Below are 22,918 nucleotides of genomic sequence, written 5' to 3' on the forward strand. Positions count from 1 at the left end.
CAGTTAAGGATGAGGCTGGAAAGGTAGCAGGGACTGAGCTAACAGACAGCAGCAACTACAGGCATTTACCTCTAAGGTCAATTCATCAGGGGCCCGAGCAGTGTACCTCTTGATAACATGGGCAGCACCAACTGCAGGAGTGTTGATGGATGATTCTTCATGTACTAGCAGGTGATTTCCCTTATTATCAATCTATAACAAAAAAATATATACTATGAGAGAGTTAAAGACATGAGACTTGTAAAATTTCTTGACGTTCAATTTGATTTACGTAAACTATGACCCAAAGAATCTTTTAAAAAATATGTTATTATTTATTGAATACTTAATGTATGCCAGTCATTGTGTACATACAACAGATGATTTAATTTAATCCTCATAACTCTTAAAAGATACCAATCACCATTATCATTGTTTAAAGATAAAGATGTTAAAGCTAAAAGAGGTTATGTAATTTGCAACAGATTAAATAATTTGTCCAAGATCACACAAACAATACTCAAAGAGCCACAATCTCAATGCAAGTTAACTTGGCTCTAAGTTCTACAGTCTTTTTACTTTCCATCTTGCCTTCTAATTTTCAACAAGAAAAAATAATATAACTCTGCACACACAGAGTTATAGTAAGAAAAAATTAAGATTAAGAAAAAATACCTAACAGACTTATTGGATACTGTATGAGCTAAGACTTATTCTTTTTTTTTCCTATTTTGATTGCTTATTCTGTTTTTTAGACTCCACATTTAAGCTAATTCATATGATATTTGTCTTTCTCTGCCTGACTTCTTTCATACACAGTAATACTTTCAAGGTTCATCTATGTTTTCATAAATGGTAAGATTCAATTCTTTCTTATGGCTAGGTAATATTCTACTGTATATATGTACTACTTTATCCATTTGACTAATGAAGCATACTTAGATTGCTTCCACATCTTGGTTATTATGCATGTAGCTGCAATAAACACAAGGGTGCATATATCTTCTAAATAGTGTTTTGGGTTTCTTCAAATACCCAGAGGTATAATTCTTGGGTCATATGGTAGTTCTATTTTTGATTTTCCAAGGAACCTACATATTGTTTCCCATAGTGGGTATACCAATTTTCAATCCCAACAGTACACAGGGATCCCCTTTTCTCAACACCCTTGCCAACAATAATTTCTTGATTCATTAATGACAGCCATTCTCATAGCTAAAGTGATATCCCTATATGGTTTCAATTTGCATTTCCCTCATAATTAGGAATGTTGACCATCTTTTCATATCTACTGGCCATCTGTTAAGTCTTAGGAAAAAAATCCATTTTTTAATTGGAGGATTTTTTGGTGTGAACTTTTATAATTACCTGATACATTTTGGATATAATATTTTGTGTGGTTGGCAAATACCTTCTGCCACTCAGTAGGTTGTCTTTTCACTTTGTTGATGCTTTCTTTTGCTGTACAAATACTTTATAGTTTGATGCAGACCCATTTGTTTTTCTATTGTTTCCCTCACCTGAGAAAACATATCCAAAAATATTGCTAAGAGCAATTACAAAAATACACTGCCTATGTTTCTTCCTATGAGATTTATGGTTTTCAGGGTCTTACATTTAAGTCTTTAATCCATTTTGAGTGTATTCTTCTATACGGTGTAAGAAAGTTATCTAGTTTTTCTCTTTGCATGTATCGATCCAGTTTTCCCAGTAAAATTTATTGAAGAGACTTTCTTTATCCCATTATATATTCTTGCCTCCTGTCGTGGACTAGTTGACCATATAGACATAGGTTGATTTCTAAGATCTCTATTGTATTCCATTGATTTATGGGTCTCTATTTATACCAGTAAAAATGCTGTTTTAAGTACTACAGCCTTGTAGTATAGTTTGATATCAGATAGCAAAATACTTCTGACTTTGTACCAGAAGTCCTTTAAATTATTCTCATTTTTTAAAATGCTTTTTCTCTTTGCTTCTCCAGTTGGGTGTTTTCTGCTACACACTGACTTTCAAACCACTGATTCAATCTTCTGCTTCATCTTATCGGCTGTTGTTTCTTCCTAATGTAGTATTCATTTCATATATTGCATTCTTCATTTCTGGTCAATTCCATTTTGTTTTTTATCTCCCTTTTTATGTTTTTTAAAATTTCTTTGTTGAAGTCCTCACTTGAGTTTTTTTTAATTAAATTTATTGGGTGAGATTGGTTGATAGGATCATATAGGTTTCAGGTGTACATCTTTATCATACATCATCTGTATATTGCATTGTGTGCCCACCACCCAAAGTCAAACCATCTTCCATCACCATATATTTGGTCCCCTTGAACTCCCACTAGCACCCCATTCCGTGGCCTCTAGTAACCACCATAGTGTTTGCTATGTCCATAAAGTTCAGCTTTATATCCCATATATGAGTGAAATCAAATGGGATATTAGCTTTTTCTGACTGATTTATTTCACCTAACAGAAGATTCTCAAGGTCCATCCAGGCTGTCGCAAATGGCAGTGCTACATCTTTTCTTATGCCTGAGAAGTATTCCATAGTATATATGTTCCACATCTTTTTTATCCAATCCTCCACTGAAGGACACTTTGATTGTCTACATGACTTGGCCACCATGAACAATGCTTCAGTGAACATAGGGGTGCATATGTCTTTGAAAATAAATGGCTGTGAGTTTTTGAGTAGATACTCAGTAGAGATATAGCTGGATCGTACTGTAACTCTATTAATGTTTGAGGAATGCCCAGGCTGTTTTCCATAGGGGCTATATCAATCTACATTCCCGCCAGCAGTGAATAAGGGTTCCTTTTTCTCTACAACCTCTCCAACACTTGTTATTGTTGTCTTGTTCATAAAAGCCATTCTAACAGGTGTGAGATGATATCTCATTGTAGTTTTGATTTTCACTTCTCTAAAAGCTAGTGAAGTTGAACACCTTTTCATATATCTGTTGGCCATTTGTATGTCTTCTTGAGAGAAGTGTCTATTCAGGTGCTCTGCCCATTTTTTTATAAGACTGTTTGTTTGGTTTTTGGTTCTGCAAGTTATTTATTTTGGGTATTAAATCCTTGTTGGAGTTATTGTTTGCAAGTGTCATATCCTCTTCGGCTGGTTGCCTTTTTGTTTTGTTGTCGGTTTCTTTTGCTATACAAAAGCATTTCAGTTTGATATAGTCCCATTCATTTATTTTTCCTTTTACTTCCCTTGCGTTTGGGGTCAAATTCATAAAATGTTCTCTATAACTAAGGTTCACAAGTTTAGTACCTATGTTGTCTTCTATGTAATATATTGTTTCAGATCTTATATTTAGGTCTTTGATCCATGGGACAAACTATAATCTAGTTTCATCCCTTTCATGTCGCTTTCCAATTTTCCCAGCACTATTTATTGAATGGGCTTTATTTTCTCCATTATGTGTTTTGGCTTCATTGTCAAAAATTATTTGCTCATATACATGTGGTTTTATTTCTAGGCTCTCAATTCTGTTCTGTTGATCTATGTCATTGTTTTCATCAATTATTTATTTGTATAAGCTCTCTGTTCCCTTCCCCTCTCTTATTCTTCTGGTATGACTACTATTCTTTCTATGGAGTCAGACTGCTCTTGTAAGGTTCTTTCATTTTTTTCATGTTCAAGTCTCTCTCTTCTTCCATCTGCTTCCTTTCTAGATTTCTATCTTTAATATCACTAATTCTTTCCTCCATCTGGTCAACTTTTTCCAGCTCACTAATTCACTGATTAATTTCTAGAGAGAGACATTGATTTATTGTTCTATTTATTAATTCTATCATTGGTTCATTCTTGTATGGCCCTGACTGGGAATCGAACCCACAACCTCAGCATGTGGATGACACTCTTGAGCAACCTACTTAGGACCTCACTAGTTCATATTTTATCTCTTTCACTGAGTTCTTCATCTCCAGTATTTCTGTTTAGTTCTTTTTAAAAATTTCAATCTCCTTAGTAAAGTATTCCTTTTGTTCATTAATTTGTTTTCTGAGTGTATTAAATTGCTTGTCTGTATTTTCTTGCATCTCACTGAGTATTTTCAGAACTTCCATCTTGTATTCTCTGTCATTTATATCCCATATTCCCATGTGTTTACGTATGCTTTCTGGGGATTTTTCATTTTCTTTCTGAGCTGCCTCACTACCTTAGTTATTGATGGTATTCAATGGACTCCTCCTTTGTTTAGGCATCTATTATGAGTGGCTCTTTTCTAGCAGATTTCTATTATCTTCCAGTAGGTGGTGATGAATCACAAGTTTTTAGCTCTGTGAAACTGAAGTGCTGATCTGCACCCTCAATGTAGCTACAATGTTGGCTGCTGTCAGTGTAGCTATGGTGCTGGAGGTGGGGGTTTTGCTGGGGAAACCTGGCCACCTCCTTTGCTTTGACCTCCTAGTAATGGTGACCCCAGACTCCACATGGTATGTCCTGCATCCTGACTTGGGACCAGTTACAGAATATACCCTTTGCCGAGTGAAACAGTGATTCTGTAGTGTCAGTGCTCAGGTCTGCAGATAATGTATTCCACCACCCAACACCAAGTATGAAGGAAAGTGAGTTCCGGGAGGCTAGGAAGTTGCAGGGATCTGTGGCTTTATTTCTCTGTCTGGAGTGCCAACAGCCAGACAGCCTCGGCAACACCCTAGTGCTGTGCCCCTGCCCAGATCCCTGCACTCAGCTGCTGCTGTTGTTCACTCCTGTGGAAGTGCCCACAGAATCTCTCTGCTCCTCCTGGCAGAAGGAAGCATCCATCACAATCGGATTTCTTCCCTCTCCGGGTTAAGCCCCACTGTGTGCTACTGGCCACAAAGCTGCATCTGTGCTTCATCTCAGCCCTCCTCCCTTTTTCATCTCCCCTGTTTGTTCCCACTTGCCCACCTTTAGATGCTTCAGTGTGCTGATCTCTCAAGTGGTTGTATGTTGAGCTGGGAATCTTTTTTTAGTTATAGCTGTTCAAAGTGTTGAAATATCAAGGGGAGAGACCAAGAGTTTCTCTCACACTGCTATTCCTCTGACATACGGGTTCCTCTAGTCTTCCCCCAATGTCATCGAGCATTCTTATAACCAGTGTTCTGAACTCTGTATCTGGCAAACTGCTCATCTCATTTCATTTTGTTCTTTTCCTGAAGCTTTTCATTTTCTTTTATTTCGGACATCTTTGTTTTTCTGGTATCCTTATTGTGGCTGACTCCCTGAGTTTGTTTTTTAAGTATTTGGTAGATCTGCTACGTCTCCCAGTGTTAACAGACTGGCCTTATGTAGAAGGTATTCTGTGGTTGATGCAGTCTCAGTGATGCAGTCTCCTTAGGCACATAAGCCAAGTGCTCCAAGGTTGTCCCGTGTGGGTGGGTGTGTTGTACTTGAGCCTCAACTGCTGTTCATGAGCGAATGGTTAGGCTAACCCTCAGGCTGACTGCCTTTGAGGGTTTGGCCGTGACTACAGTGAATGAGCTGACCCTATAGAAAGGAAGTAGCTTTACTGGGGCTCAGTTGTCTGCTGAGTTCATCCTTCTACTGTGTCATTTGTGGAAATGGGTGTGTAGTGCTCTGGTGTGTTGTTTCCAGAGTCTCTTAGGAGGGACTCTGGTGCAGATCAAGGTCAGCTACCACCTGTGCTGTGCTTTAGTCTCTTGGTAAAAGGTACAAAGTGATCTTGGGTTGGCTGCTGCTTGTTTTGGGTTTGAAAGTGCTTGGGACAAAGAAAACTAGATAGAAGGTGACAGAGGACAATCTGACTTTGGGTGATGGGTATGCAACATAATTGAACGACGAGATAACCTGGACATGTTATCTTTGAATATATGTATCCTGATTTATTGATGTCGCCCCATTAAAAAAAAAAGAAAGTGCTTGGGAGAGGTTACCCTGTGTACTGAAGTTGGCTGTCACTAGTGCAGGGCTCGGGACCTTTGGTGGGCACCACAATGTGAGCTGAGACCAGTTGCCACTTGTACTAGGCTTGTGGGCCACTTAGTTGAAGCTACTTTCCAGTTTAAAACTGACCACCACGTATGCCAAGTGTGGGGTCACCTGACTGGAATTACAATGCAAGCTGAGTCCTGGTGCTGCTTGTGCTGGCCTTGGGGCCGCTTAGCAGTAACTACAAAGCATGCCGAGGCTAGTAGCTGCTCGTTTGTGGTTTGGAGAAGTTTGATATATTCTGGGAAAGTCCATAACACGTCTAAAGGAGGCAGTTGGGGGGAGGGCAGGCAAGTTGGGTGGGTTGGAGTCTCAGGGAATCACTAGGGGTAAGGTGAACAGTTATAGCCAGATTAATGGGGAGCTCAGATTTGGAGGTCCTGCATTGGGCTGGGTGTGTGGAAGGAGAATTCAATAAGAGAACAATGTTGCCTGCTGGTACTTCTGTCCCTGGAGATAGTTGCCCTGACCTCTGCCACAATAACCCTCATCCTCTAGTTAATCAACTTATTTCCTCCCCATATGTCCCTGGCAGTTTTTGAGCTGCTGCCCTGCATTAGAGCTTAGTACCAGCTGAGTTTGTGAATGAATGAGTCCATACACTTCTAAGAGTGCCTTGGTCACTAGAATCCTTTTTTCTTTCTTGGATGCAATCCCTGCTGGTTTTCACAGCAAATTGTTGTGGGACTTTTCTTCTCAGCGCTGAAACCCTGAGCTGGGGAGCCCAGTGTGGGGCTGAAACCACTTGCTCCTCAGGAGAGACCTGAAGAGCTGAGATATCCTTTCCAATTCTCAGTTGTTACACCATGGGTATGGGACCTGCCTGTTCCACATCTCCGCCCTCCCTTCCAGTCTTGACACGGCTTCTTTTTTATATTCTTAGTTATAGAAATTCCTTTCAGCTAGTATTCAAACAGTTTTCAATGATGGCTGTTCTATAACTCAACTGTAATTTTGATGTGGTCATGGGAAGCGGTGAGCACAGAGTTTACCTACTCTGCCATCGTGACCGGAAGTTACTTAAGACTTATTCTGATATGAGACCCTTTAAATAGTTGTCTCTTGTTCATAAATAACTGAAAAAATTTTCAATTACTAAGACAACTGAAAAAATATATATATATCTTTCAAATGTATACATTAATATATTAAACATCAAAATAAAAGGTGTCATGGTGATTCATAAAACAACATTAAAATTAGTTTCCTGGATTATCAAAGAAAAATTCGAGACAAAAAATATTTAACGTCATATATATCGTTCAAGAAAGGAGAATTCAAATTCTTTGATTCCTAAAACACATTAGCTATTAAAATTTAAAAATATTAAATTTCTTAAGTAGACAATTTAAAGATAAACTTTAATAAGAGGTGAATTAGACAATACCTCCATCCAAGTAAGAGCAGGTCCACAGTTGATCTTGTTGCCAGCAATAGCTGAAAGGCGGGACAGGTAAGCCACAAGCATCTGAGTGACTGACTGGAAAGAAAGAGAAGACTCAGTGGTAACTCCGAGTAAAGATGCTATACTCTCTGTCGGAGGAACAGTTACAAATTGGTTGTTTCTAGGGGAAAAGCAACTCAGCAGGATTTTTGGCATTTTCATAGTTACAGAGGATTCTTCACAGAAGCTTAACAGAACCATGAACTGAAACTATGGGCACTTACATAGTAATTACTGTCATATACAGAACTTTAACTTTTAACCCCTCATTATCAGAGGACAGACTATTTTATAGCTTCTAATTTTATTGCTTTTTCTTTCTATTTTTGTATTGAAAATGTAAAAGATAATTATAGCAGAGACATACTTGTCTCTTCTGCCCAGCCTCTCCCAGTTATCCTGAAACTCCTTCTCCACGACCTGCGGTAACCTTTCAGTGAGGCAGGACAGCCATATTCATACAAGATCCTGCACCACGGGGCTGCCAATGTGACACAACACGAACTGGCCTAATAAGAGTTACTGCAGGAATTAGGAATTATGATACAAAATTTAGCTCAGTCTGACTGCTGTCTTAAAACAGATAAAAACCTGGGACCTGTTGATAGTGACCATGTTCTAAGACGGTATGAGAGAAAAATGCAACAGATACACAGAGGTGGGAAATGGAGATAGAGATACTTCTAGGTTTTCTACAATACAAAAGAATCTGTAGTTTTACAATGTTCCCGAGCCTGACCAGGTGGTGGTGTAGTGGACAAAGCATCAACCCTGGGACGCTGAGGACCCAGGTTCAAAACCTCAAGGTCACTGGCTTGAGCACAAGCTCATCTGGCTTTAGTGCAGCCTCACCAGCTTCAGCGTGGGGTTATCGGCTTGAGAGTAGGATCATGGACATGACCCCATGGTCGCTGGCTTGAGCCCAAAGGTCGCTGGCTTGAGCCCAAGGTGGCTAGCTTGAGCAAGGGGTCACTGGCTCAGCTGGAGCCCCCCCCCCCCAGTCAAGGCACAGAGAGAAGTAATCAATGAACTACTAAAGTGACACAAATACAAGTTGATGCTTCTCATCTCTCTCCCTTCTTGTCTCTCTCTTAAAAAAAAAAAAAAAAAAAAAAAAAAAAAGATGTTCCCGAGACTGCTGCAGTGTCAAGTGTCAGTTCTTGCATGACTGATGATGTTACTACTTTGCCTTACCTACTTAATTGCCTTGGAATTAATTGTAGAATTGAAATGGCTTCCCCTCAGGACTTGTAAGGTATCCTGCAGTTTTCAAGCATCCACTGTAGCTTCCGAGGACTCTGATGCTAATCCAATTCTGGTTCTTTTGGGAAAATGCTTTGTGCTCTAGAAGCTTTCCAGGGTTTTTTCTCTGTTTTTGAATTTTGAAATTTTACTAAATGTTTCTAAATGTGTGTTTTTTCACTTATTATATTAGCACTTAATGGGACCATTTAATTTGAAATATGCCTTTGTTTACCTTTAGGAGACTTTCTTATATTAATTTTTAGTTATTTCCAAGGAGAGGATAGTAGGGACCTCTCCATGTATCCTCCATGTTTCCCAACTGTTCTCTCACTGTTTATCCCTGTGGGGCTGTATTCTTACAGAGCTTGATCTTTCCAGCTCACTACCTCACTCTTCGTCTGTGTTGACTTTGTATGTAGTCCAGCTACTCAGATATCTTATCATTAAAATTAATTTAAATGACTTTATGTTCATTTCTAAGATCGAATTTTTTTTAAATTCTGCTCTCATTCCCTGAATGTGATTGCTTCACTGTCTCTCTGAATATAATAATCATGCTCCTCAAAGCCTCCACTTTCTCTTCTCAGTTATTTCATTTACAGTCCTGCGCTGCTTAACTGATGGGGGCATATTCTGAGAAATGCATCCTTAGGCGATTTCATCCTTGTGTGAGCATCACAGTCACTTATACAAACCTATATGGTACAGCCTACTGCACACCTAGCCTGTGTGCTAGAGCTTATTGCTTTTACAAACCTGTACAGCATGTTATTGTACAAAACAACATGAGATTAAATCAAGAACAGGAGAAAATGATGCAACCAAGAGACATGATAAATAGGAGATGAATGAGGCTGCCGCCGGCACAACACGGCATACTGTTTGACAGCAAACTGTTTTTTTAAGTTTAAAAGAATACACTCTGAGACAACGATAAAAAGTATATTTTAATAAATACATAAACTGGTAACATAGTCACGTGTTATTATCAAGTATCATGTACTGTATGTACATCATTGCATGTGCTATACTTTTGTGTGGCTGGCAGCTCAGTGGGTTTGTTGACACCAGTGTCACCACAATCACTTGGGTAATGCATTGCAGGATGACAGCTACAACGCCACTAGGGCTAGGCCATAGAAAATTTTCACCTACATTACCATTTTATGGGACCTCTGTCACATATGTGGTCCATGGTTGATTAAAACATTGTCACATCACATATAACTGCATGCTATTTTTACCTACAAGATTTATAGTTTATCTGTCTTCTGCAGTCTTCCTGTATATACATGTATTTTATGCTACATTCTCTTGCTCTCATAAGTCTTAGCCCATCTGCTTACAAACATTCCTTACAATTTTTTATTCCCTGATGGTTCTTTTTATTTTCTGTTAGAAAAACCTCTTCTCTTTCAAAAAATTTCTTTAAATCTTTTATATTTTTACTAGAAATATTTGGCAGTAGTGGAGTGGACACATAGCCCGCTGTCATGAACTAAGCAGGCAGCTTGTTTAAACACACATTTATTTGACTACTACTGAAGTCAGTGTCTTCCTATATTTTTGCTTCCATAGTTTATCTTCTCTTTGGAGAATGGTCTGCTCATATACACTGTTTCTTTATATATTATAATATCAGGGTGTTCTGTCATAAACTCATACATTGAACCTACTTTCCTAACCATCCTACAGCATTACTAATTTTTCAGTCATGAAATAATCCCAGGAATCATCCTGAGTGGTCAATATAAGCTCTTATTTAGTATACAAGAACAAACTTTAGCTAAATTATACACAGGGATTACCTCCGGACCGTCTCTCAAGGCGTCAGAGCGGGGAAGTTCTGAGAGCTGGGAGAAGCGTCGGTCATAAATACAGAGATGGAGATGCTTATCAAGCACTCGGAAATCTTCGTAACTTCTTTTTACAATCCAACTTTTTCCCTATGGGTAAGGAAAAAAAGGCTCCTATAATTTGTCTCTGTTAGAAAATGCTTATGAACCAGGCTTCATTCTAAAATGGTATTTCATTCAAGGAATTTTCTACTTTCTAACGGAAAGCTTCTATTCATTTGATAGTAAGTAGTTAAACTCCAAAACAATTTAGTGAGTTATGTTACATTAGAAGGTCAACAATGGGAAATAAGATAGAACTCACCACTAACCCTCTTCCCACCTCTGATCAAATCTTAGTGGCTCTCTTTGAAAATGAAAACTGTTAAGACAGTAATGTGACCTTAGCCCTACAGAAAGAGCCGTAAAATAATTTGAGTAAGAGAATACTACTAAAAATTAAAGAAAAATAGAAGCAGGTTATTGATTAGTTATCACCAACATTTTCTGTGACTGAAACTGGAAGTATATTATAAAATTAAAACTACTTACATCTTCATCTATAATAATTCAATATGCACATATTACCTAGAAGCCAGGCTTTCTTCCTTTCCTTGCCCAATCTCACAAACATAATAAAAATAAAAATCCACTCACAGAACATTTTTATTACATAGTGTCTTCTAATTTTATCTTGACTCTATCACTTCCTATAGCCATAGTTTTAGTAAGGACTGACATCATTCCTTTCCTGGAATATTGCTAATGCTCCTTGCCTATGATCTCCCCCGGTCTCCTCATCCGTAATACAAAACACAAAGCTCATCAGGTCACACTGCCAAAAACCCTTAAAAAACTCCTGTGGTCAGCAATAATGAACAGGTCCTGACTGCATACCTTTTAGTTTTGCAATCTAATCTGATTTTATATGGAGACTTTCACCTCATAAAAATCTGGAGAGACTAAGAGAATAAGCCTCCAGGGTAACCAACCAACTCAGACATAGTTTTTAGGGTAGCTCTTTTCCATTTTCCTCAGCCAAATGGGGCAGAAACAGAAGAGATCACTTTACAAGAGAGGTGCTGCATTCTAAACACAAGTATGTCAAAATTCAACATGACAAACTCTTCTAATCCTACTTTGGACTATAATTCTCCATTACACAGATCTCCTCTTTCAGAGAGTTGTTAGAATGAAACAAAGGAATAGATGTGTCAAGCACTTAAAGAGAAGAATCCTACTTTTAAAGAATAGTGTCCTAGTCCCTACTCAAAGAAATGCTAGTGCAATCACTCTGGGATGGGTTTTAATTCTGATGATCAGCCTGAATTGACAACTGCAGATCCCCAGGATTAAGTCCACACATATTTGCATATATCATGGCTTTCATTACCTGAGACTATCTAAACTGACATGCTGATCTCACTCACTACTCCTCCATGCCCATTCCTTGCTTCCAGTTACAGTCCTGCACCGCTTAACTGATGGGGGTATGTAAACCGCTTCTTCAGTTTAGGAGATGAGCTTCCCTTTCTGGCCTCCATGATTTTCAAGTGCTATTTATTCCATCTGCAATGGAAAGTCATTTGTACTTTTTGCTCAAATGAGCTCCTCTGTTCAGCAGGAACCTTCTACTCAAAGCTTACCAAAATGACCCTAGGGCAGTGGTCCCCAACCCCCGGGCTGCGGACCAGTACCGGTCTGTGGGCCATTTGGTACTGGTCTGCAGAGAATAAATAACTTACATTATTTCCGTTTTATTTATAGTTAAGTCTGAACAATGTTTTATTTTTTTAAAGTGACCAGATTACCTCTGTCACATCCGTCTAAGACTCACTCTTGACACTTGTCTCGGTCACATGATACATTTATTTGTCCCATCCTAAAGGCTGGTCCGTGAAATATTTTCTGACATTAAACCGGTCCGTGGCCCAAAAGAAGTTGGGGACCACTGCCCTAGGGGGTAAATACTTCTTCCTTTGGAGTGGTTAAATTAAAAAATAAAAATAAACAACAGGCAGAAAAAGTAAAGACAAACTTCTTATCACAGAGTTACAATTATTTTTTTCCTTAACACTTACACATAAAAAATTATGCAAAACTTCAAATACTAGGAAAGTACAAAAAATATAACAACACATACCTATGTTTCTATCACAGAGATTTAAGTACATTGTTGACTCTTGTTTCAAAGCTCTGGATTTTTTTTTAAAGCATTTATTATTACAGATGTAAAGCCCCATTCTCTCCTGTGTTCTCTTTCCAAAGATAAGGACTGGAGTTGATGTGCATTGTTATCAAGCATAAATACATGTTTTGTATCTTTACTATATTTTAATGTATATACAATATAAATAATTTATATTATTATTTTGAATCTCATATAATTCACATCTTTTGGAACCTGGAATTTCCACTCAACAGCATGTAGAGAATTATGCATGTTGATATATACAGCTCTACTACTAGACAAACATTAAAGTGCAATTTATTGGAGAATAAAACCCCAGAGAATTTTTCCCACTCCCCTATGGAAGGGGAGTAAGTTTCACACTTGGCATTTTTGTATGTAGTGCTGCAATGAATATATTCATGTCTCATCTCGCCCATGTGTGAGAGATTCTGCACAGGAGCTATCTGCAAGTGGCACTGCTAGGTCATAATGTATGACCATCTATAACTTTTATTTTAAATTTGCCAAAGTGATTATAACAGTTTGGTGTGAATTGCCTATTACTAACCAGAAACTGTTCATTTTCTCCATTAAAATGATAACTTTTCCTTATTTACATATGTGAAAGAATAGAGATTAAAATATACTGCTCACAAAAATCAGGAGATATTTCAAAATGCACTTTCAAGATCAGGGAACGTGCAGATACGCCAGTACTTTCAGCCTTTTGTATAGTGCGTTTTCACCAACGAAATAAAAGTTGGTTTTGCATCTCATTTGCAAAATCAAACAACTTTCTTTGACTTGTCATTTGCTTTTCTAATGTACTTGTTTAATAAAAAAATCAAATGCTTTTTTAATCACATCATATTCATTTTGAAATATGTATTTTGTTTGTACAGATACTCCACAAATGTTAATATGCAACTTCACCCCTTTAATAACAGCATTTTCTAAATGAACTGAGTGGAGGAGGTATTTAATGCTGAGGAATGTATTTCTGATGGTGGAATTTCAAGCATCAAAATACAGGAGATATTTTGAGGTAGAAAAGCATTCCCCTAAAACTAACTGTTTATCTCACCAACTGGGATATAACCGTGTCTTCATATTACTATAAATATTTATGAAATAGTTGATCTCCAAAAAATATAAACTACTATATTGATGAATTCTGGTGAAAATACAAAAGTAGTGACCCTGGCCAGTGGGCTCAGTGGTAGATCATTGTACAGTGTGTAGATGTTTTGAGCTAAATTCCTGGTCAGGAAACACAGGAGAAGTGACCATCTGCTTTCTCTACCCCCTCCCTCTAACCCTCCCTATCTCCTATCTCCTGCAGCCATGCTCAACCGGCTCAAGTGAGTTGGCCCTGGGCACTGAGAATGGTTACACGGTCTCCACCTCAGGTGCTAAAAGTAGCTCAGTTGCAGAGCAATGTAGCAGATGGGCAGAGGATCACTCCATAAGGGGCTTGATGGGTGGATCCTGGTCAGGGCACATGTTTGAGTCTGTCTTTCTGTCTCCCTTGATCTCACTTATTTTTTTAAAAAATACAAAAGTAGTTTATACAATCCAAATTCATTAAGAAACATTAATTTCAACTACTCTAAAGCCTACTAAGGGACAATAAAATACTTAGTATTTCATGAAACAAAAAATATATTTTTTCTTTTTTTAGTGAGAGGAGGGGAGATAGTGAGACAGACTCCTGCATGTGCCCTGACCAGGATCCAACAGGTAGCCCTTGTCTGGGGTTGATGCTGGAATCTACTAAGCTATTTTTAGTGCCTCAGCCCACACTCGGACCAACTGAGCTATCCTAAGATTTTCATTAATTTTCATTAATTTCAAACTAAATACATTGTTTCCCGAAAAGCAGTGGAAATGCAGAGGAAAAATTAGTAAGATTTTTCAGAAAAGAAAATGTATTCCCATTCAGATGAATATCATGATACAAATGGAACTTGTTTCTGCATCCATACTAGCTAACTTGGTTTTTCTACATAACACTTTTTTCCCTAGTTTATTTACTGGAGAATAGAAAGATAAGAGGAAATATCTGAGGTACAACATGCCTATGTGGGTTAAGACCACTTATTCTAAATAATAATTAGGGAGGGAGGTGAGGGCTCAGGCCGAGTATTAAAAACCTATTCTTCGGCCCTGGCCGGTTGGCTCAGTGGTACAGCGTCGGCCTGGCGTGCAGAAGTCCCAGGTTCGATTCCCGGCCAGGGCACAAAGGAGAAGCGCCCATCTGCTTCTCCATCCCTCCCCTTCTCCTTCCTCTCTGTCTCTCTCTTCCCCTCCCGCAGCGAGGCTCCATTGGAGCAAAGATGGCCCGGGTGCTGGGGATTGCTCCTTGGCCTCTGCCCCAGGCACTGGAGTGGCTCTGGTGGCAACAGAGCGACGCCCCGGAAGGGCAGAGCGTCGTCCCCTGGTGGGTGTGCCAGGTGGATCCCGGTCGGGCGCACGTTGGAGTCTGTCTGACTGTCTCTCCCCATTTCCAGCTTCAGAAAAATACAAAAAACCCCCAAAACAAACCTATTCTTCAAGGCATCCAGGAGAGCTACCTGCTCCATAGTCAACATTCAGCTGAGACACACCCATTTGCACAAGTAAGGTTTGTATGGCAGGTATCTGTTCCAACTGTACTGGACCCATGCTATGCCAGCTGTTAAATACTTTTACTATCACTCAGACTCTATAGTGTCTTGGCCTGGGATGAAACCCGGTTGGCCTAGACCAGGGGTTGGGAACCTATGGCTCTCGAGCCAGATGTGGCTCTTTTGATGGTTGCATCTGGCTCACAGACAAATCTTTAATAAAAAAATAATAACATTAAAAATATAAAATATTCTCATGTATTACAATCCATTCATTTCCTACCGCTCATGTCCATGGTTGCGGGTGACTGGAGCCAATCACAGCTGTCCTCTGAGACAACCCCAAATTTTTATTGGATAATGTGTAATGTACACGGGTCATTGTATGGCTCTCATGGAATTACTTTTTAAAATATGTGGCATTCTTGGCTCTCTCAGCCAAAAAGGTTCCCGACCCCTGGCCTAGACTCTCTGTCATAGACTCCTGATTTGAGACTTCCATTTAAAGTTCCCTCTATAGTTATTATATAAATGCTACATAGGCCCTATTGACTTAAGTCATGCAAAGAAACTTACATGGTCAGTTTTGGTGCCTTTTATAATGATTTTTTTTAAAATAAATTTTTATTAATGGTAATGGGATGACATTAATAAATCAGGGTACATATATTCAAAGAAAACATGTCTAGGTTATTTTGTCATTAAATTATGTTGCATACCCCTCGCCCAAAGTCAGATTGTCCTCCGCCACCCTCTATCTAGTTCTCTGTGCCCCTCCCCCTCCCCCTAACTCTCTCCCTCCCTCCCTCCCATGTCCTCCCTCCCCCCACCCCTGGTAACCACCACACTCTTGTCCATGTCTCTTAGCCTCGTTTTTATGTTCCACCAATGTATGCACTCATGTAGTTCTTGTTTTTCTCTGATTTACTTATTTCACTCCGTATAATGTTATCAAGATCCCACCATTTTGCTGTAAATGATCTGATGTCATCATTTCTTATGGCTGAGTAGTATTCCATAGTGTATATGTGCCACATCTTCTTTATCCAGTCTTCTATTGAAGGGCTTTTTGGTTGTTTCCATGTCTTGGCCACTGTGAACAGTGCTGCAATGAACATGGGGCTACATGTGTCTGTACGTATCAATGTTTCTGAGGTTTTGGGGTATATACCCAGTAGAGGGATTGCTGGGTCATAAGGTAGTTCTATTTGCAGTTTTTTGAGGAACCACCATACTTTCTTCCATAATGGTTGTACTACTTTACAGTCCCACCAACAGTGAATGAGGGTTCCTTTTTCTCCACAGCCTCTCCAACATTTGCTATTACCCGTCTTGTTGATAATAGCTAATCTAACAGGGGTGAGGTGGTATCTCATTGTAGTTTTGATTTGCATTTCTCTAATAACTAATGAAGCTGAGCATCTTTTCATATATCTGTTGGCCATTTGTATCTCTTCCTGGGAGAAGTGTCTGTTCATGTCCTCTTCCCATTTTTTTATTGGATTGTTTGTTTGTTTGTTGTTGAGTTTTATGAGTTCTTTGTAAATTTTGGATATTAGGCCCTTATCTGAGCTGTTGTTTGAAAATATCATTTCCCATTTAGTTGGCTGTCTGTTTATTTTGATATCAGTTTCTCTTGCTGAGCAAAAACTTTTTATTCTGATGTAGTCCCATTCATTTATCTTTGCCTTCACTTCTCTTGCCATTGGAGTCAAGTTCACAAAATGTTCTTTAAAACCCAGGTCCATGATTTTAGTACCTATGTCTTCTTCTATGTACTTTATTGTTTCAGGTCTTATATTTAGGTCTTTGATCCATTTTGAATTAATTTTAGTACATGGGGACAGGCTGTAGTCGAGTTTCATTCTTTTGCATGTGGCTTTCCAGTTTTCCCAACACCATTTGTTGAAGAGGCTTTCTTTTCTCCATTGAGTGTTGTTGGCCCCTTTATCAAAGATTATTTGACCATATATATGTGGTTTTATTTCTGGGCTTTCTATTCTGTTCCATTGGTCTAAGTGTCTATTTTTCTTCCAATACCATGCTGTTTTGGTTATCGCGGCCCTATAATATAGTTTAAAGTCAGGTATTGTAATGCCCCCAGCTTCATTCTTTTTCCTTAGGATTGTTTTGGATATTCGGGGTTTTTTATAGTTCCATATAAATCTGATGATTTTTTGTTCCATTTCTTTAAAAAATCTCATAGGAATTTTGATGGGAATTGCATTAAATTTGTATATTGCTTTGGTTAATATGGCCATTTTGATTATATTTATTCTTCCTATCCAAGAACAAGGAATATTTTTCCATCTCATTGTATCTTTTTTGATTTCCCTTAACAATGCTTTGTAATTTTCATTATAAAGGTCCTTTACATTCTTTGTTATGTTTATTCCTAGGTATTTTATTTTTTTTGTTGCAATCGTGAAGGGTATTATTTTTTTGAGTTCGTTTTCTAATATTTCATTGTTGGCATATAGAAAGGCTATGGACTTTTGTATGTTAATTTTGTATCCTGCGACCTTACTGTATTGGTTTATTGTTTCTAATAATCTTTTTGTGGAGTCCTTCGGGTTTTCGATGTATAGTATCATATCATCAGCAAAAAGTGATACCTTTACTTCTTCTGTTCCGATATGGATGCCTTCTTTTTCTTTGTCTTGTCTGATTGCTCTGGCCAGAACTTCTAGCACCACGTTAAATAAGAGTGGAGAGAGTGGACAACCCTGTCTTGTTCCTGATTTAAGGTAGAAAGTCCTCAGTTTTATGTCGTTTAATAGGATGTTGGCTGATGGTTTATCATATATGGCCTTTATCATGTTGAGATATTTTCCTTCTATACCCATTTTGTTGAGAGTCTTAAACATAAAATTGTGTTGTATTTTATCAAAAGCCTTTTCTGCATCTATTGATAAGATCATGTGGTTTTTGTTCTTTGTTTTGTTGATATGGTGTATTACGTTAACTGTTTTGCGTATGTTGAACCATCCTTGAGATTCTGGGATGAATCCCACTTGATCATGATGTATTATTTTTTTAATATGTTGTTGTATTTGGTTTGCCAGTATTTTGTTTAGTATTTTAGCATCTGTATTCATTAGAGATATTGGTCTGTAGTTTTCTTTCTTTGTGCCATCCTTGCCAGGTTTTGGTATGAGGGTTATGTTGGCCTCATAAAATGTGTTTGGAAGTATTGCTTCTTCTTCAATTTTTTGGAAGACTTTGAGTAGAATAGGAACCAAGTCTTCTTTGAATGTTTGATAGAATTCACTAGTATAACTGTCTGGGCCTGGACTTTTATTTTTGGGGAGGTTTTTAATAGTTTTTTCTATTTCCTTCCTGCTGATTGGTCTGTTTAGGCTTTCTGCTTCTTCATGACTCAGTCTAGGAAGGTTGTATTGTTCTAGGAATTTATCCATTTCTTCTAGATTGTTGTATTTGGTGGCATATAATTTTTCATAGTATTCTACAATAATTCTTTGTACATCTATGATGTCTGTGGTGATCTCTCCTCTTTCATTTTGGATTTTATTTATTTGAGTCCTGTGCCTTTTTTCCTTGGTGAGTCTTGCCACGGGTTTGTCAATTTTGTTGATGTTTTTCAAAGAACCAGCTCCTTGTTTTATTGATTTTTTCTATAGTTTTTCTGTTCTCTATTTCATTTATTTCTGCTCTGATTTTTATTATCTCCTTTCTTTGGCTGGTTTTGGGTTGTTTTTGTTTTTCTTTTTCTAGTTCCTTAAGGTGTGAAGTTAAGTGGTTTACTTCGGCTCTCTCTTGTTTGTTCATATAGGCCTGAAGTGATATGAACTTTCCTCTTATTACTGCTTTTGCTGCATCCCAGAGATTCTGATATGTCGTATTTTCATTTTCATTTGTCAGTATATATCTTTTGATCTCTGCGCTTATTTCTTCTTTGACACATTCATTTTTTAGAAGTATGTTGTTTAGTTTCCACATTTTTTGTGGGTTTTTCCCCCTCTTTTTTGCAGTTGAATTCTAGTTTCAAGGCTTTATGATCAGAAAATATGCTTGGTACAATTTCAATTTTTCTAAATTTGCTGATATTGTCTTTGTGGCCCAACATATGGTCAATTCTTGAGAATGTTCCATGTACATTAGAGAAAAATGTGTACTCTGTCGCTTTGGGATGAAGTGTCCTGTAGATGTCTATCATATCCAGGTGTTCTAGTATTTCGTTTAAGGCTACTATATCTTTATTGATTCTCTGTTTGGATGACCGATCTAGAGCCGTCAGCGGTGTATTGAGGTCTTCCAGTATGATTGTATTTTTGTTAGTTTTTGTTTTAAGGTCAATAAGTAGCTGTCTTATATATTTTGGTGCTCCTTGGTTTGGTGCATATATATTAAGGATTGTTATGTCTTCTTAATTCAGCTTCCCCTTAATCATTATGAAATGACCATTTTTGTCTCTGAGTACTTTTTCTGTCTTGTAGTCAGCATTATTAGATATGAGTATTGCTACGCCTGCTTTTTTTTGGGTGTTGTTTGCTTGGAGTATTGTTTTCCAGCCTTTCACTTTGAATTTGTTTTTATCCTTGTTGCTTAGATGTGTTTCTTGTAGGCAGCATATAGTTGGATTTTCTTTTTTAATCCATTCTGCTACTCTGTGTCTTTTTATTGGTAAGTTTAATCCATTTACATTTAGTGTAATTATTGACACTTGTGGGTTCCCTACTGCCATTTTGTAAATTGCTTTCTGTTAGTTTTGTATCTTGTTTGATTCTTCTCTTTTGTTTTTCTATCATTTGTTTTTGTTTGTTTGTGTTCCATACTTCTTTCCTCTGTTGCTACCTTTTTTAAGTCAAGTGTTTTTGTGGTGGTTTTTTTAAGGGTGGTTACCATTAAGTAATGAAAAGGGTACCTACCATATTCATTGTAGTACCCTATCTTATGAGTATTTCTGCACTTCATCGTCCTTTGCTACTGTTAATCTCCATCCTCTCCCCCCTTTTTTTCCTTTGTTGTCACAGTTTAAGTTTGGTTTTATTGTGTTCTTGGTGGAGCTGTTCCTTGTGGTGTTGTTTTCTTTTGTTCTTTGAATCTGGTTGGAAAATCCCCTTTAGTATTTCCTGGAGTGGGGGCTTTCTGCTGATAAATTCTCTCATCTTTTCTGTATTTGTGAATGTTTTTATATCTCCGTCGTACTTGAAGGATAGCTTTGATGGGTATAGTATTCTTGGCTGAAAGTTCCTCTCTTTCAGGGCTTTAAATATTGGGGTCCACTCTCTTCTAGCTTGTAGAGTTTCTGCTGAGAAATCTGATGATAATCTAATAGGCCTTCCTTTATATGTTGTACTCTTCTTTTCCCTGGCTGCCTTGAGAATTTTTTCTTTGTCATTGGTTTGTGTCATCTTTATTATGATGTGCTTGGAGTGGGTTTGTTGGGGTTAAGAAAACTCGGTGTTCTGTTTGCTTCTTGAATTTGAGGCTTTAGTTCCTTCCACAGGCTTGGGAAGTTCTCGTCTATTATTTGTTTGAGTATATTCTCCATTCCATTTTCTTTCTCTTTTCCCTCTGATATACCTATTATTCTTATGTTATTCTTTCTGATGGAGTCAGACAATTCCTGTAGGGCTTTCTCGTTTTTTATTATTTTTGAGTCTCTTTCTTCTTCTCTCTGTTGTGCCTCAAGTTGTTTGTCTTCTATTTCACTAATCCTATCTTCAATCTGGGCTGTTCTGTTAGCTAAGCTTGTTACCTCGTTTTTCAGCTCGTGAATTGAGTTTTTCATTTCTGTTTGATTTGTTTTTATAGTTTCAATTTCCTTGGTAATATATTCTTTGTGTTCATTGAGTTGTTTTCTGATCTCCCCAAATTGCCTTTCTGTGTTTTCTTGTATATCTCTGAGTATTTTTAAGATTTCTATTTTAAATTCTCTGTCATTTAGCTCCAAGGCTTCCAATATGTTAAGTCTTTTCTCCATAGATTTTTCCACATCTATTTGTGTTACCTCTCTTTCTTTTGTATCCATAATATTCGACTTCCTCTTTCTTATTGGCATCTGAGGGTGGTCTTGTTGATAGCACTAATTAGAATTAATAAAGAGTAAAAAGTAAAAAAAAAAAAAAAGGTAAAACACCCCACAAAAAAAAACAGTAATAATTTATTATTTCCCCCTTTTTTCTTTCTTCTCTTTCCCTCCTCTCCCCTCCTCAGGGAAATATCATGATGACCTGTGAATTATATTATGCTAAATGGAACAAAAACTGCCTATAATGGAGGGCCTGATTTGGGGTGAAGAGTTCAAGGGGCAAAAAAAGGGAGTAGGGACCTACTAAATGCAAAAAAAAAAAAAAAAAAAAAGGAAGAAAATCTTAGACAAGCATAAGATGATTTGCTTATAAGTGATGGTCAACTAAGAGATATAATGAGAGGGATAAGAGGGAACCAGAAAAAAAGGAAAAAAAAAAGAATAATAAAGAAGAAAAAAATAAAAATAATAAGTAAAAATCTGTTGTGTTAAGTGGAGCGAAGACTAAATACAATGGAGACCTTGGGTTGGGAGGAATGCTAGTGAGTTAAAAAGCAACGTAAAAAGTACCCAAAATGCCACAAAAATAAACAGAAAAAAAAAAGCGAAAAAGGAAAATAAAACCAAAAAAAACCCTTGAGTCCCAAATTAACTAATTTGTTCGTGATTGAGGATTAAATGGGAGGAAAAGTAAAACGAGAAAAGAAAAAACAAATAGAAAGGAAAAAATAAGAAAAAGAGAAAAACGAAGGAAGAAAAAAAAAGGAAGAGAAAAAAACAAAATAAAGCAAAACAAAAAAAACAAAAGAGGAGAGAGTGAGAGTTAAGTGTTTTGGAGTATAACCTTAAAGGAGGCTGAGGATGAAGAAGAGAAATAAAATGTAACACTCATGGGTAGTGTAGTTCAAGAAAAGGGAAGCATAAGATGGGCAGAGAATAGAAGGACCGAGGTGGAGGAAAATGAAATAATAATAATAAAGGCAATAAGATAGAAGAAACAAACAACAACAACAAAAAAATTAGTGGAACAAGTTGTAAAGTCTGTGGATTTTTCTTGATTTTGAGAGGTTAACTTCTTCCTTTTTCTTTTCTCTCCCTCTTCCTGGTCGGTGACTCTGTACCCCAGGCTCTGCCCCTGTGTCACACTTACGTAGGGATTTGCAGTTGATGGGATTCTATGGCAATGTCATATAATTGGCTTTAGTCTTGCTGGTAGTCAAGGCTTGTTGGCGTTTGCAGGGTCCAACGATGAGAGAGTTTGCTTTCCTGGAGTCTCTCTCCTAGTCCCCCCTTCCTGAATTAGCAGCCTGGTGATCCAGCTATAAGGCTGCAACTAATTCTGCCTGGGGAGTAAGAGGCTCAAAGAGCTAGGAAATCCCCACTCTATCCCCACTCCGCGCAAGGCTTTGGGAAAGGCTCTGGCAGTCAGAGCCTCCAGTGTAATCAGGCGGGGGTGGGAGTCAATTGTTGTCAAGGTGACTGTTCAGCGCCTAGCATTCAGTTGGACTACTCAACCCAGGCTTTCCACACTTTGTAGCCTGTTTTGGCTGGGAAGAAGAGGCACTAGTCTCTGCTTGCGACTAGTGTAGTATAGATCTTATTATCTGCCAAGTCCCTCTTGTTAGCGTTTATCCCTGAATATGGAGGCTCTATCAATCAGAAGTTGCCCCCGCCCCTTTAGCGAGAGGCACTAAAAAATATCAC

General features: G+C 37.9%; 1 protein-coding gene across 4 annotated transcripts in view; it reads right to left on the bottom strand.

Moving 5' to 3' along the window:
• ARHGAP32 (Rho GTPase activating protein 32) overlaps nucleotides 1-22,918 on the bottom strand; it is a 394,792-nt gene that overhangs the window by 104,731 nt on the left and 267,143 nt on the right. For all 4 annotated transcript variants that reach the window (XM_066259724.1, XM_066259723.1, XM_066259720.1 and 1 more), the window contains 3 exons: nucleotides 10,414-10,551; nucleotides 7,304-7,396; nucleotides 70-192 (listed from right to left, as the gene is read on the bottom strand). In XM_066259724.1, the coding sequence (XP_066115821.1) occupies nucleotides 70-192; nucleotides 7,304-7,396; nucleotides 10,414-10,551 (354 nt within the window). The remainder of the gene's footprint in view (nucleotides 1-69; nucleotides 193-7,303; nucleotides 7,397-10,413; nucleotides 10,552-22,918) is intronic.

Source organism: Saccopteryx bilineata, chromosome 2 (genome assembly GCF_036850765.1).
Source record: "Saccopteryx bilineata isolate mSacBil1 chromosome 2, mSacBil1_pri_phased_curated, whole genome shotgun sequence".
In the NCBI taxonomy this organism is placed as follows: domain Eukaryota; kingdom Metazoa; phylum Chordata; class Mammalia; order Chiroptera; family Emballonuridae; genus Saccopteryx; species Saccopteryx bilineata.